This window comes from Panicum hallii, chromosome 7 (genome assembly GCF_002211085.1).
Source record: "Panicum hallii strain FIL2 chromosome 7, PHallii_v3.1, whole genome shotgun sequence".
Taxonomy (NCBI): Eukaryota; Viridiplantae; Streptophyta; class Magnoliopsida; order Poales; family Poaceae; genus Panicum; species Panicum hallii.
In genome coordinates this window covers 31,315,642-31,329,218 of record NC_038048.1, presented here as the reverse complement: position 1 = coordinate 31,329,218, position 13,577 = coordinate 31,315,642, and the positions used below count along the sequence as shown (strand labels likewise).

At 45.2% G+C, this 13,577-nt stretch overlaps 1 protein-coding gene across 1 annotated transcript; it reads right to left on the bottom strand.

Moving 5' to 3' along the window:
• Positions 1 to 12,475: 12,475 nt before the first annotated feature.
• Positions 12,476 to 13,132, bottom strand: LOC112900630 (uncharacterized mitochondrial protein AtMg00810-like). Its single transcript, XM_025969470.1, has 2 exons — positions 12,785 to 13,132; positions 12,476 to 12,679 (listed from the first exon to the last, which is right to left on the bottom strand). Exons 1-2 carry the CDS (start codon positions 13,130 to 13,132, stop codon positions 12,476 to 12,478), a joined length of 552 nt encoding a protein of 183 aa, XP_025825255.1.
• Positions 13,133 to 13,577: the final 445 nt, after the last annotated feature.

Below are 13,577 nucleotides of genomic sequence, written 5' to 3'. Positions count from 1 at the left end.
CAGCTTAGCTAGTATTCCTATACAAAGTACACGGTAATAAGTCACTGTTAGTGGTTACCATGTTGAGGTCAGCTGCGTCCATGAGCTGCTGCCTATAAATAAAAATAGCTTTTTTGTCTTGATCTCAGCAAGCTAGTAGCTAGTTACAGAAACTGCAGTTGTGCTCTTCTCCCTGTGCAGTTTCGATCAGAACTTGCAGCCAGTTACAGAAACCAAAGGGTGGGTGGAAATGTGGAATCAGTATGCGAATGCGAGGTCGGTCTATCCCTACTTCTTACTTGGAGGCGCTGTGCATGCGAAGCATCAGGAAACAGATTAAAGAAGGCGGCGTCGCTAGCTGCTGGAAGACGGGACGAACAAGCTAGCGCCGGCCGTCCGTGATGTTAGCGCGGTGTTACCACGGCATCGCGGGCCAGGAAGGTAAACGATCGAGTCGCCGGCCCAGAGCGGGTGTGATGCGCGTGAGCTGAGTTTTGCGTGCGTGTGGCTTGGGCTAGAGAGAGCGATGGGCAGGAGAGGAACTCATGTGTGAACTCATCACCTTTTTCCACATTCTACTCTTCCAGTTCCTCTCCCCACCACCCTGCTGCTAACACGCAGCTGGAGCCAGAGGACACCTTGGTGATGGCCGTGAGGATCACCGGTCCGTTGCTGGCGTTGCCGTGAGGTCACAAGAGAGAGAATTCGGACTAAGACAGCAGGAAAATTACTGTTTAAGTTCCCATTTGAATATTTGATAGAGTGATTATTGGACAGATTTTGGACTACGTAGTTAGATTTTTCAGTTGAGATCAGAAACTTTTGCGTTGAAAGTTTCATGTCAATACTGAGGCTAGAAGTCAACAACTTATTCTTTTTTATGGTGAAGGTTCCAATTTAGTCAAGCTCAAAGTTGGATTGTTCAAAGATGAAATCAGAGGTCAAAAAAAATTTAACGGAAAACAATGGGAGAGTTTCCCGTAAGGCAAGTCATTTGTAGATTTTGATAGTGTCTGATCACAAATTATAGAGAAAAGTGTACACTAACAAAAGGAAAAACAAAGGCAAACTTATGTGTGGCGTATTGTCACACCACTGGCCCCACTGGTCTTGCAACATTTTTCTGGACAACAGATAATCTCGGTTGATGAATTGCAGAATTGATGAGCTAGAACCAGTACCATACAAGTGTACCACACAGTATAGATGTCATTAAGTGTATGTTAGGCGCATCCATGTGTTGCTTCCTGTATAATGGCTTCTGCTTTCCTTGCACGTTTATGCATAGTTGAAAAGCTTAACTCACCATCTGGTAAGTTGCAACATGGTGCCATTCTCCCTGTACACAGTAGATATGTTGATGTGAACAGAAAGAGAAGATGAGGTAACCTGGTGCCCTTCTCCCTGCGTGGCTTCAGAATCTGCATCCTCTTACAGAAACAGACACTTGCCACACACCTCTTTCTCTTGTTTAGATCCTCACCCTTTGATCAAAGTATTGGTTGATACATCGATCGGCCCATCGATCATGCTTCCGGCTGCTAAGGGGCTTCCGGGCACGTGAAGCGTCAGGAAATAAGAAGGGGGACAAAGAAGAGGGTGTCACTGATGGGAACAGATTTTAGTCCTTGATTATATCATCGCCCCCAGCTTATACCGATGAGCCTAAGGTCAGTAACTAAGCCCCTGATCGAAAGAGTTGATCTACACTCATCAGGAAGAGAACAGACGGGAACGGAAGGGGTTGTCGGGTCCGAAATGTCAGAGCAGATCGAGCCCAGGACGGAAGTCGATCTCGGTTAAGTGTACGCAGAGACTGAAGAAGAAGGTGTCACTGATGAGACATCATTGACCCCATTTGTCTTTTGCAATTTTTTTCAGAATCTTACTTTCTCGGCTGATATGGATTGAATAACCCATGATGAATTGGTACTGCAGAAAGCACATGACAGGTGTATATAGGTACCTTCATTAGCAGGATGTTAAATTTAGTGGCATGCAAAAGCAGCACTACAACACATGTGACGTTTCATTTGTGTCCTAGAAAGTAGAAAGTACGTCACATTTCACAATTTGTGACACTCGCGTGATGAAAATTTATTCGTCGCCTATATCCCGTAATAAAAGGTATTTCGTGACGAAAATATATTTTTTCATCATCAATTTTGTGACGATGTCACGATGTCACCAATTTGTGATGACAGGTTTTTCGTTATTAAAGATCTATAAAACGTCACAAATCCTTTTACGTGAATGATGTGGCAGTGACGTGGAGCTGACGTGGTTGCACTTTCGTGACGATTTGGACCTGACGTGGCAGCACTTTCCCGACAGTTTGGTTTGTCACCAAATATTTAATGGCCCAGCGAGGCCCATAAGAAGGTGGTTCAATTTGGGCTGAAGTTACATTCCGCTCATCCTTTGTTTCAGATCTGGTTTTCTTTTAGAATTGGCCCATTTAAGGATCCATCTTTTGGCCTATTTATGTTTCTATAACCACTTTTCAAGCCCATCTTGATTTTACCCGGGCTTCTTTTTTTCCCCAAAATAAATTAGCCAATTAGATTGTCACAAAATAATACACATTATTTCCATGTAATAACTATTATTACAATATATTAGCAATTATAACAAGAATCATTTACACATTTAAACTTGATATCACAAATAGATGTACAGAATCTCCAAAAGCAAATTTTCTAGCATCCATTGGGAGAAAATAGCTATGCAGGGAAACATTTTACATACACAAGTTCATTTGTCAAGAATATAGCAAGATCTGTACCCCTTATTGCTGCTTTCAGCAAACCTCAGCATCTTCTGAAGAATATGGAGCTGGCACTTTCAATTAATGAATCACAACTTCCTACATAAATAGCACTATAGTAAGTAAAATTTCTTTAGGTTGCTATGGAGAAGATACATGGTTATTTATTTAGATAATGACAGAAATGCATGCTTAATTGCATCTCTGCATTGCAAAATGAGGAGCAACACGAACAGCAAGAAATTATGGATATAGTAATCAGACTATCAATTATCAAATAAAGCTGCACCCGTGTGCTTTTGATGCAGAAAAGGCAATTATGTTTTTGAATCACCAAATCCTTTAAAATAATATTTAACTGCAGTAAAATACTCAAAGGTTATAACAGTTTAAATATATGTACAACTGTGACATTATTTGCAGAGATATTAAAAAAGAAACCAAATTACCACCAAGATGATCAATACCGAAGAATTAAATAGAACAGCATGGTGCTATACAATATGAAACATTTAGCAGACAAATACTACAAGTGTTCTAAGCTAAACCAATATGAAACAGATCAACAATTAACAGATGCAAGACTAATTTAGCAGATGGAAAAGGACTGCAGAGCTTACCGTGGCATGGGCTGGACAATATGTCGAACACCTTGAAGGCGGTGGAGGCAACATGGCCGCGCCATGGCCTTCGATTGCAAGCATGCCTCTCGTTCGAATACAGGAACACGTCTAGCTTGCAGCATGCAATGGAACGGACCAAACTATTTTGAATCACGAGTATGACGACATTGGCACACTATGCAGATGGATGAATATGGAGAGCAGGGAGGAGAACAAGTAATCAATAATCAAACACAAAATAGTTGTTAATCTCTACAACTAAAAAAAACTCAGATGGCGAAAATTTTTCGCTCGTACGTCGCCGCTCCCGTAACCGTCGTCCTGCCGTAAAAATCCCGCGCGCCGTCGGATCCCTTTTCCCTTCCGAAGCGAGTCGCGTGCGATCCCTTTTCCCTAAGGAAGCGAGTCGTAAGCGCTCGCGCCAAGCATATATTCAACTCCTCCGTCGCACGCCGGCTCCGCTTCTGGGCTCCCCCGCTTGCTCCCCGGCGCTCAGCCTTCGCCGTCCGCCGTCCGCCGTCCGCGGGTGCTTCTCTCGCCGGCTGCCGGCTGCTGGCCGCCCAGCGCTCGCGGGCTCCCCGCTCCGCCGAAGAAATCAAAGGCGAACAGGAGCGAGAAGCTCAAAACCAGCGCCGACCAGGCCTTCGCACTAGATCATAAGGAGCGAGATATTTCCAGCGTGTCACTTTGCTGTTATCTTTGGTATATTGATCTGCCTGTATATTACTCAGCTGTGTTACTTGTGTTGCTTTAGTTTCAGAAGGAAATTAAAACACCAGCGGTGTCATTGCTTTGTCTAAACCTCATATACTTACTTTTCCTGTGCAGTGTGGTATGCAGTTGATCACAGACAGGAAAGTATGCAGTGATTATAGTTTAATTCTTAGTTGTTTGTTCACGTGCAAGTGACAAATTTAAAGCAAATATGTACTAACGGGCTTCTGTGCCCGAGAGGCCAAGGATAAAGGTAGATAAACAACCATTGATAAATTTAATTTGTGTCCTTGTATTCTTTTTTTAATGATAAAGTGTCCTTGCATTCATCCGTACAGAGCAAATGCTAAAGCTGTGGTAACATCTACAAACTGAGAAACGGTGACCTAACCAAATTGAATGCAGCCTTCCAAACACCTGAATACAGCACACCCAGCCATGCACTGGAGCATGCATCCAAAGACAACCAATCATCATCGCTATGCACCCTAGTCCTAGCTAGCGAGCCAGGAAACCAATCAAGCGTGGCTGTACGCATACATCCTAGCAAAGCTCCGCCTGGCTCTCGTGCGCAGCCTAGCCCGGCCATATACGGCAACAAATCACGCCCTAACAGTGTTGATCCGATGCTGCATCCAGCCAATAGAAAAAAGTAAACACATGTTCACTACGGGAAACGGCTACTTTGCCGAGTGTCAAAAACACTCGGCAAAGCTCTAAAAACACTCGGCAAAGATTTTGACGAGTGTTGCACTCGGTAAAGGATATACGGAAGAGAAAATGTCGGCAAAGGGAACTTTGCCGAGTGCATTTCGTCGGGCACTTGGCAAAGCCTTTACCGAGCGTAAAGTCCCGCACTCGGCAAAATTTAAGCGCCGTGACGGAGAAGGCCGGGCATAATGGACGATTTGCCGAGTGCCAGGTCTTCAGCACTCAGCAAAGAAATAATCTTTGCCGAGCGCCATCACTGAGGCACTCGGCAAAGATTGCTACTTTGCCGAGTGCCGTGATCCTGGCACTCGGCAAAGATCGTTACTTTGCTGAGTGCCAGATGCCTGGCGCTCGGCAAATATTGTTTCTTTGCCGAGTGCCGGGGATCTGACACTCGGCAAAGATTCTTCAGATTTTGTCGAGTGCAAACACTCGGCAGAGTGACCAGAATTACCCATTTTAATCTGTTTTTTCTATTTCATCCACACATATATATATCAAAAAAATATATATCATCACAAAGACCACCAACATCATATCTATATCACAAACATCACATCTATATTACAAACACAATCGATTCACATACATATCCCAATGGAGGCCTCGATTTTACATTTATTTCCACATTTCTTCCGAAGAACCTTTAGAGACCTCTCGATTGGATAGCACCAACGACCCTGAACGGCCCCCCCCCATTCGTGCCTCATACGGGAGGTGCAATATCATATGCTCCATCGGATTGAAGAAGCCGGGTGGAAAGATCTTCTCCAACTTACAGAGCAACACCGGTGCAATTTTCTCACAGTCTGCCACCACGGTCCGAGATAACTCCTTGGCACAAAGCTGGCGGAAGAAATAGCTCAACTCTGCAAGCACTAGCCAGACATGCTCAGGGACATAGCCTCGAACCATCGCCGGAAGAAGCCGCTCAATCCATATGTGGTAGTCATGACTCTTCATCCCTAAGACTCGCATAGTAGATAAGTTGACCCCCTACTCAGATTAGCTGCATACCCATCAGGGAACATCAACCTCTTGATCCATTCTAGTACTTCCCTCCTTTGGGGCTTGCTTAATACGAAATCGGCCTTAGGCCTTCTCCATGTCTTTCCGCGACCAGGAGGCTTCATCTCTAGGTTTGGTCTATCGCATAACGTTGCTAAATCCACTCTAGCCTTAACATTATCCTTTGTCTTACCGGAAATGTCCATGATTGTTGCCCAAAGTGCCTCAGCGACATTCTTTTTAGTGTGCATCACATCAATATTGTGTGGAAGGAGAAGATCATCATAATAGGGGAGCCGAGTCAAGCCTGACTTATGAGTCCACATATGTTGCTGGCTATATCCCACAAAGCCACCTTCTGGATTCACCATGAAACCATCTATCTGCTGACGAACTGCGGCACTAGTCTTCATAGGAGGTGCAAGGTCTGTCACTACGACACCTTTCATAAAGTTTTTGATGTCTCGTCTGAATGCATGATCAAGAGGGAGGAATTGCCGATGTTTATCGAATGCTAAATACTTGCCACCCTTCTGCAACCAAGTGAACCTAAGACCTTCCTTGCATACTGGGCATGGATACTTCCCGTGAACACACCAGGCGCTAAATATCCCATACGCCAACAGGTCATGAAGGGAGTATTGGTACCAGACATGCATTTTGAAGTTTGTCTTTGTAGCCCGGTCGTATGTCCATACTCCTTCCTCCCAAGCACGGACCAATTCATCAATTAGAGGCTCCATGAACACACCCATATTATTCCCCGGGTGTCCAGGAATAATCAACGACAACAATATGTTCTGTTATTGAAAGCATACGACTGGGGGGAGATTGAGGGGGATAACAAATACTGGCCAACATGTGTATGTTGCAGCCATCATTCCATAAGGATTGAACCCATCTGTTGCCAGCGCAACACGTACATTACGAGACTCTCTGGCTTTCTCATGATGAATGCTATCAAAGTGGGTCCATGCTTCACCATCGGACGCATGCACCATCTTATCAGGATTGTATCGTTTTCCATTTTTTGCCATGTCATCTGTTTTGCGTATTCCTCTGTCATGTATAACCGCTGGATCCTCGGTATGAACGGGAGGTGACGTAGGATTGTCATGGGGATATCAAGCTGCCTCTTGTACCCATCACCATAGTCTACCTCCATGAACCTAGAGGATTTACACCTTGGGCAATACTTTGATTCTGCGTATTCTTTCCTAAACAGGACACACCCCTTTGGATAAGCATGTATCTGGTCATAAGGCATCTTGAGTGCACGAAGAAGTTTCTGTGCCTCGTACATGCTCTTTGGAAGAATGTGACCCTCCGGAAGTAGGCTGCCAATAACTATCAACATACCATCGAAGGCGTCTCGGCTCAGGCTATACTGCGACTTTAACGCCATTATGCGTCCAATGGTATCCAATTGAGAAACCTTTGTCTGTCCATGAAGGGGTTTCTGTGCCGCGGCAAACATGTTGTAGAACACCCTTGCAGTTGCCTCCGGCTCCTCCTCCGTATGTCCTTCAACAAATTGTGCCTCGTGATAGTCATGTAACATTTCCGCTACCCCGGCATCGGCATCATAATCCTCCACACGTTGCCTTACCACCTCCTCTCTCATACGATCGGCTTCACCGTGGAAGACCCACTGGGTATAGCCTGCCGTAAATCCATTCAAACAAAGATGTTCCCCCATGACCTTCTTCGTTTGTCTTTTCTTGTTTGCACATTTGCTGCATGGATAGAAAATTCTACTCGCTCCTTTAGCAGCTTCGCCAAACACCCGTTCCAAGAAAGACTCGGTCTTGTTGATCCACTCATCGGTGACTTGACCCCGACTTAAGTGGCCAATGTACATCCACTCACGGTCTTCCATCCTCTAACATATGCATTGGAAAGTAATATCAATTTCATATGACAAAAGTTTTCATCACAATGCCATGACACACTCTCTAGCATTTTCTATATCACAATGCATTCACACTCTTTAGCCTTTTGTGTATCACAATGTTACATGATAAGCCAAGACAACTTCTTATATCATAGCAAATACCATAGCAAACATATTCGCAAGTACACATGCATCAGCTGGTGGAATATGAACGGATGCAGTACCTGCGGCGGCCGGGGGCGCGGCCGGCGGGGGGGGGGGGAGGGGGGGTGGGCGGGGGCGCCGCCTGCGACGGGGCGGGGGCGCGGGCCAGGGGCGCGGCCGGCGGCGGGGCCGGGGCCGGGTGCGGCGGCAAAAAGTTTCTAAGTGTGTACAGGATAAGGTGGGAGGGAGCCGGCCAGCACATAATATTCAAAACCTTTGCCGAGTGCCAGATCATGGGCACTCGGCAAAGGCCCTCTTTGCCGAGTGCCAGATCAGCGGCACTCGGCAAAGTCCCCTCTTTTCCGAGTGCCAGACCGGCGGCACTCGGCAAAGAAATCACATTTTTCAAACCCATTTTGTCAATTTATTGAATTTCTTCTATTTATTGAAATTTGAACTACAAGTCACATGAATAATGGAAAATAATGAATAAAAAAAATGATATTCATGTTATTGAAGGATGCGTTGAGACCTTATCGAGAAAAAAATCAGAAATTTCAAACTTGTTGTCCATGAAACATGACGACAAACTTCTTATCCAGTTGTTTTTAAAATATATAAAAAGCAAATATGGTCCGGAAATTATGAAACTTGTCGAGATGTAATGATATCATATGAGAAAGCTGTGATAAAAATCTGATGAGGTTTCGTGAAAGTTAAAACATACGATGCTTACAAATTGAAAGTTCTCCAAAGAGATGTATGATTTTATGTGAAACCCGATTAGGTGTTAAGCATCGTAGATGTCAAACTTTCACGAAATCTTATACAAATTTTATCACAGTGTCCTCACATGATAACATGACATCTCGATAAGTTTCATAATTTTCCGACCAAATTTGTCTTTTATACAATTTAAACACGACTTGAACACAATTTAGTCGCCATGTTTCGTGAATAGTAGGTTTGAAATTTGCGGTCCTTTCTTCGATAAGGCCTCAAAGCATGCTCATTAACATGAATAACAATTTTCATTCATTTTTTCCACTATTCGAATGACCACGCAGTTCAAATTTAAATTATTCAAGAAATTCAATAAAATAAAATAAATTGTCAAAATATAGGAAACACTTCGATAAATGAACCTAAATTATATATATTGTTGAGGAGAATGTAGAATGGCAATAGAAAAAATTTTAGATAAAATAAAGAGAAAAAATATGTATATTTTGCCGAGTGTCTTTCCTAGACACTCGGCAAAATGCCTCTTTGCCGAGTGTCTTGGACTAGGCACTCGGCAAAGACTCACGCCGTTAACTACCGTCACGTCCTGGTGTGCTTTTGCCGAGTGTCATCCTTTGCCGAGTACTCGACACTCGGCAAAATATTTTTTGCCGAGTATTTTATTGTGCCCAGTGCCGGACACTCGGCAAAGAATGAATTTACCGTGTGTTTTGCTTTGCCGAGTGTTGCACTCGGCAAAGAGGATCTTTGCCGCGTGTCCGTTATTTTGCACTCGGCAAACCTCTGGACACTCGGCAAAGTCCTCATTTCCGGCAGTGGTTGCGTACCTTTTAGCTGCAAAAATCACTCCCAATGCCTCCCCTTCCAAGCAGCTGTAGCATGTAGAGAAATTCACACTATCACTCATCGCCACGCTCTTCCATATAGTTTCTTTTTTCTTTGGAGGGTATAGCCTGAGTTGTTGGCTCTGCTTCACTTTGTCTTCTTTTATAGAAGCAAGGGGTGCACACTAGCTAGTTAAGTTTTGTGGTACAGTCGATTCACCAACCAATATTAATTGTGAAAGCACAGAATATATGTAATCATACATGAGCTGCCTCAAGATGAGGAGCAAATGATTCTTGGACTATGACAAGTGAACTTTTCATATGTCGTTGTGCACACGTGCATATCATTTAAGAACCGTACCAAATGTTTAACTATTGGAAATAGAGTTTTGCTTCTGGGGTGGTCTTCATCTCTATGAAAACTTGCACGAATCCTAAAGCAAATGAGGCATTAATTAAATGTTTTCTAACATATTTTAGACCTAGGTCTCGTATGGATCCCCGGCCCTGTCCACTCCCAAGAGAGATGTCATCTCGTCTCAGACGTTCCATTTTCTGCCGCTGCGCCGCTCCATGGGATCTCCACGGCTCTCGAGGTGGTGGTCGACGTCGCAACACGCCATGCCCTCACCTTCACCTCCATCCTCTCTGCCATCTTCACCATGGTCGTTGCTCTCGCTTCACGTACTTTGTCCGAACGTCCTGATCGGTTCATCAACAAGAAGCTAGATTCTGCTTGCCCCTTATTATTATTATCTGAAGAAGGCATGAGAGATAGGAATGCCGACAGTGTCTTGCTGTGATGTATTCAGCCTATACATACAAAGGCTGTGTGTATCAGGAATATCAAGCTTGAATTGAATCTACTTGTTTTTCCTTTGATTATGTCTCATCACGCTTTCCATGATCAGCCTGATCATCCGTTCATCTTATTTGTTCTTGGGATGTTTGTTGCTTCCTGTGGTTGCTACTCGCTATCTACTGCTGCAACTTTTGTGATATTCATCGTGCGTATTCATTTTAAGTCTATTCAGTTCATCCGTGTGACAGAAAATGAATGGATTACTATTACAAGACAAGTGAATGGATTGAGTATTCTGTCCCCAAATCTCCAATCTATCAGTGTCAGTAACGAACGAAAAGAGAGGGGTTTTATGAAGCAATTTCGCAAGAAAAGAACGAATCAACTGGGAACTCGATCGAACTTGGGGTAGAACGACAGCTGTATCACTGAATTCGGAGAACAAGTTCAGAGGACGAATTGATTCAGACGTCGCTAGGGAGACGACAGCTACAACTACAACTACCCTAATATACTAGTTCGGGATCTGTTCTCCATAGACCATACCTATTACACAACTGGACCAAAGCCAAAATAGCAGTGACTTAGACATTAAATCAATGAAACACTTCAGAGAAAAGCACTGTTTAGCATCTGATAATGGTAATGGTAACAGGCGCTAAGGGAGAAGCCCTTCTGATGTCGATCGATGGATGTCCTCTGTTTGTTTTCCTTGCCCACTTGATCTGCTTGCCTAACCGACGAAACTGAATAACTGAAGCTTTGCTGCTGATCATGACAATCAGGGTATCATGAGAAGGTTCGTATCATGCAACCTAATTGCTACCACCAAGGCTGTCTCTGATCCAAAGCAGTCGCCATGTTCGATCCCCTTTAGTTTGTCTGCTTGATTGTGTCCTCTATTCTCTACCCGACAAATGTTTTCAAGCCTAGAGTCAACATATCGCCTAGAACTTCCGCTAGGTGCAACAAAAAGAATTCCTGGTGCCCCCTTTCCGAGCACTATGGCACCCGAAGCAGGCTCTCGCTCGCTTCATTTGATACACATAATCTTCCATATTTGTTTTTGTCTTTTTAATCTTGGATGGGCATGTATTGTTTGGTCGTGCTTTCACTAGAAATTATATAGCAGAAAGGTTCGGGCCGGTGAGTTAAGAGTTTGTATTTGATGTAAATCTTTCAAGCAAGGAGTATATGTAATTATGTATATAGCGAGCATCCTGAGATGAAAGTTGCTTCATATTTAAGAGTAGTGTTGCTCTTTCCCCACTCAACTTCGAAAGAAGAGAAATAACTTAATTTTCCGACCTACAAAAGGTACACCTAAAATTGCACATGAACACGTTTTTTAGAGTTTATAGATGAGCAGATGCACCGGCATGCAGAGAGAAGCCAAGAAAAAGGCATTGTTCCGTTATACTATAAAAGGCTAGTTATGTAGGACTAAACAGATATATTAGCTTGTAGTTATGTAAGATTGCTCCCAACCTTAGCTATCTACTTGCAGAAAATTTACATCTCCAGAATCAAAAGATTGAGCGAGTGCACTAGAAAGTTAGCGATTATTGGGTGTTAGTATTGAAACTCTTATTCTCATCGAGAGGATGACACTAGGAGTTGGGGCAATTTTCTAGTTTACTTCTCACACAATGTTATATCAACCTGAGGGGTTGGAGATACATATTTATAACTGGCCAAGACAGCCAAGCATATGCCGAGATGCTAGTCTTGCTTAGTCTAAGATGTTATCCTAAAAGCTAGTGATGCTTAGTCTAAGATATTGTCATAAAAGCTAGTCTAAGATGCTAAATACTGTCCTGGTTGGGGCAGCAAGACCACCATGCCGAAGACCACAAAGACCAACAGTACAAAGACTTATCCCATTATTTTCCCCTAAGTCTTGTGCGTCGTCTTGTGGGAAAGTTGGACCATCCCGGTCCGGGAACAAAGCTCAAGGAACTTGATCCTCCCAGGGGGCTTGGTGAGCAGGTCCGCAAGCTGGTCCTTGGTGCTCCCTTACTCCAAGTAGCCTCGGATGAAGTGGTACCTCACCCGGATATGCTTGCTCCGTTTATGAAAAACGGGGTTCTTTGTCAGGGCTAGAGCGGATTTGCTGTCCACCCTGAGTTCCACTGCTCCAGTGTCTCTGCTGAGGAGATCACCAAGCAGTCAAGCGAGCTAGAGCGCCTGAGTCGAAGCGGTGGAGGCTGCTATGTACTCGGCCTCATAGCTGGACAGGGCCACCACCTGCTGCTTGACAGACTACCAGCTAACGAGGCACTTGCTAAGGAAGAAGAGGATCCCGCTCATGCTATTGGTGGTGTCGATGTCGCCAGCGTGGTCGCTGTTGCTGTACTCGACGAAGTGTGCCTCCCCAAGACACCTCAGGTAGTAGAGACCGTCGTCGAGAGTCCCCGCAACGTAGCGGATGATCCTCTTCATAGCCTGCCGCTCCGTCGTAGGTTGCTGCATGAACCAACTAACGTAGGCGACGGAGAATGCCAAGTTCGGCCGTGTGTGGGTGAGGTAGCGAAGGCTCCCCACAAGACGCCGGTACTATGTAGTGTCCACTTCCTCCATTGTGCTATCGCGGCACAGCTTCAGCCTCTCCTCCATCGGAGTGAGAGTTAGGTTGCAGTTGGTGAGCCCAGCTAGCTCAACGACGCGCTTGGCGTAGGTGGTCTGTCGAAGCGTGATTCCGGAGTCGTCCTGGTGCACCTCGATCCCTAGGTAGAAGGAGAGAGGTCCCAGGTCACTCATCTGGAAGGTGGTCGTCATCTCTTCCTTGAACGCCGCCACCTCCGCATCCTTGGTGCCGGTGATCACCAAGTCGTCGACGTAGACACCCACTAGCAGGGCGTTTCCTCCATTGCCCCGCCGGTAGATGGCCACCTCGTGCAGGCTTTGCTCGAAACCCATCACTTTGAGTGTGGAATCCAACTTGGCATTCCATGCCTCGGTGCCTGCCACAAGCCATAGAGGGCCTTGCGCAGGCGTAGCACCTTGCCCTCCTTGGCGGGGATCGCAAATCCTGGCAGCTGGTGCACATAGACCTCCTCCTTCAAGTTGTTGTTAAGAAATGCCAACTTGATGTCCATGTAATGAACTCGCCAGCCTTCCTGGGCAGCCAACGCAAGGAGAAGTCGCACGGACTCCATCCGTGCCACACGGGCGAAGGCATCATCAAAGTCGATCCCCTCCCACTGCACAAAACCGCGTGCCACCAAGTGAGCCTTGTGCTTGACGATGGCGCCGGCTTCATCCCTCTTCAGCTTGAACACCCACTTGAGGGTGATCACGCGGTGACCATGAGGGAGGTCACCAAGCTCCCAGGTGAGGTTCTTCTCAACCGCGTCCATCTCTG

Excerpts from the sequence above, each read along its gene's own strand:
- LOC112900630 (XM_025969470.1), bottom strand. The coding sequence starts at position 13,132 with ATGGGTTTCGAGCAAAGCCTGCACGAGGTGGCCATCTACCGGCGGGGC. Across the intron at positions 12,680-12,784 it reads GCGATAGCACAATGGAGGAA|CAACCTACGACGGAGCGGCA; the intron begins GTGGACACTACA and ends TGGTTCATGCAG.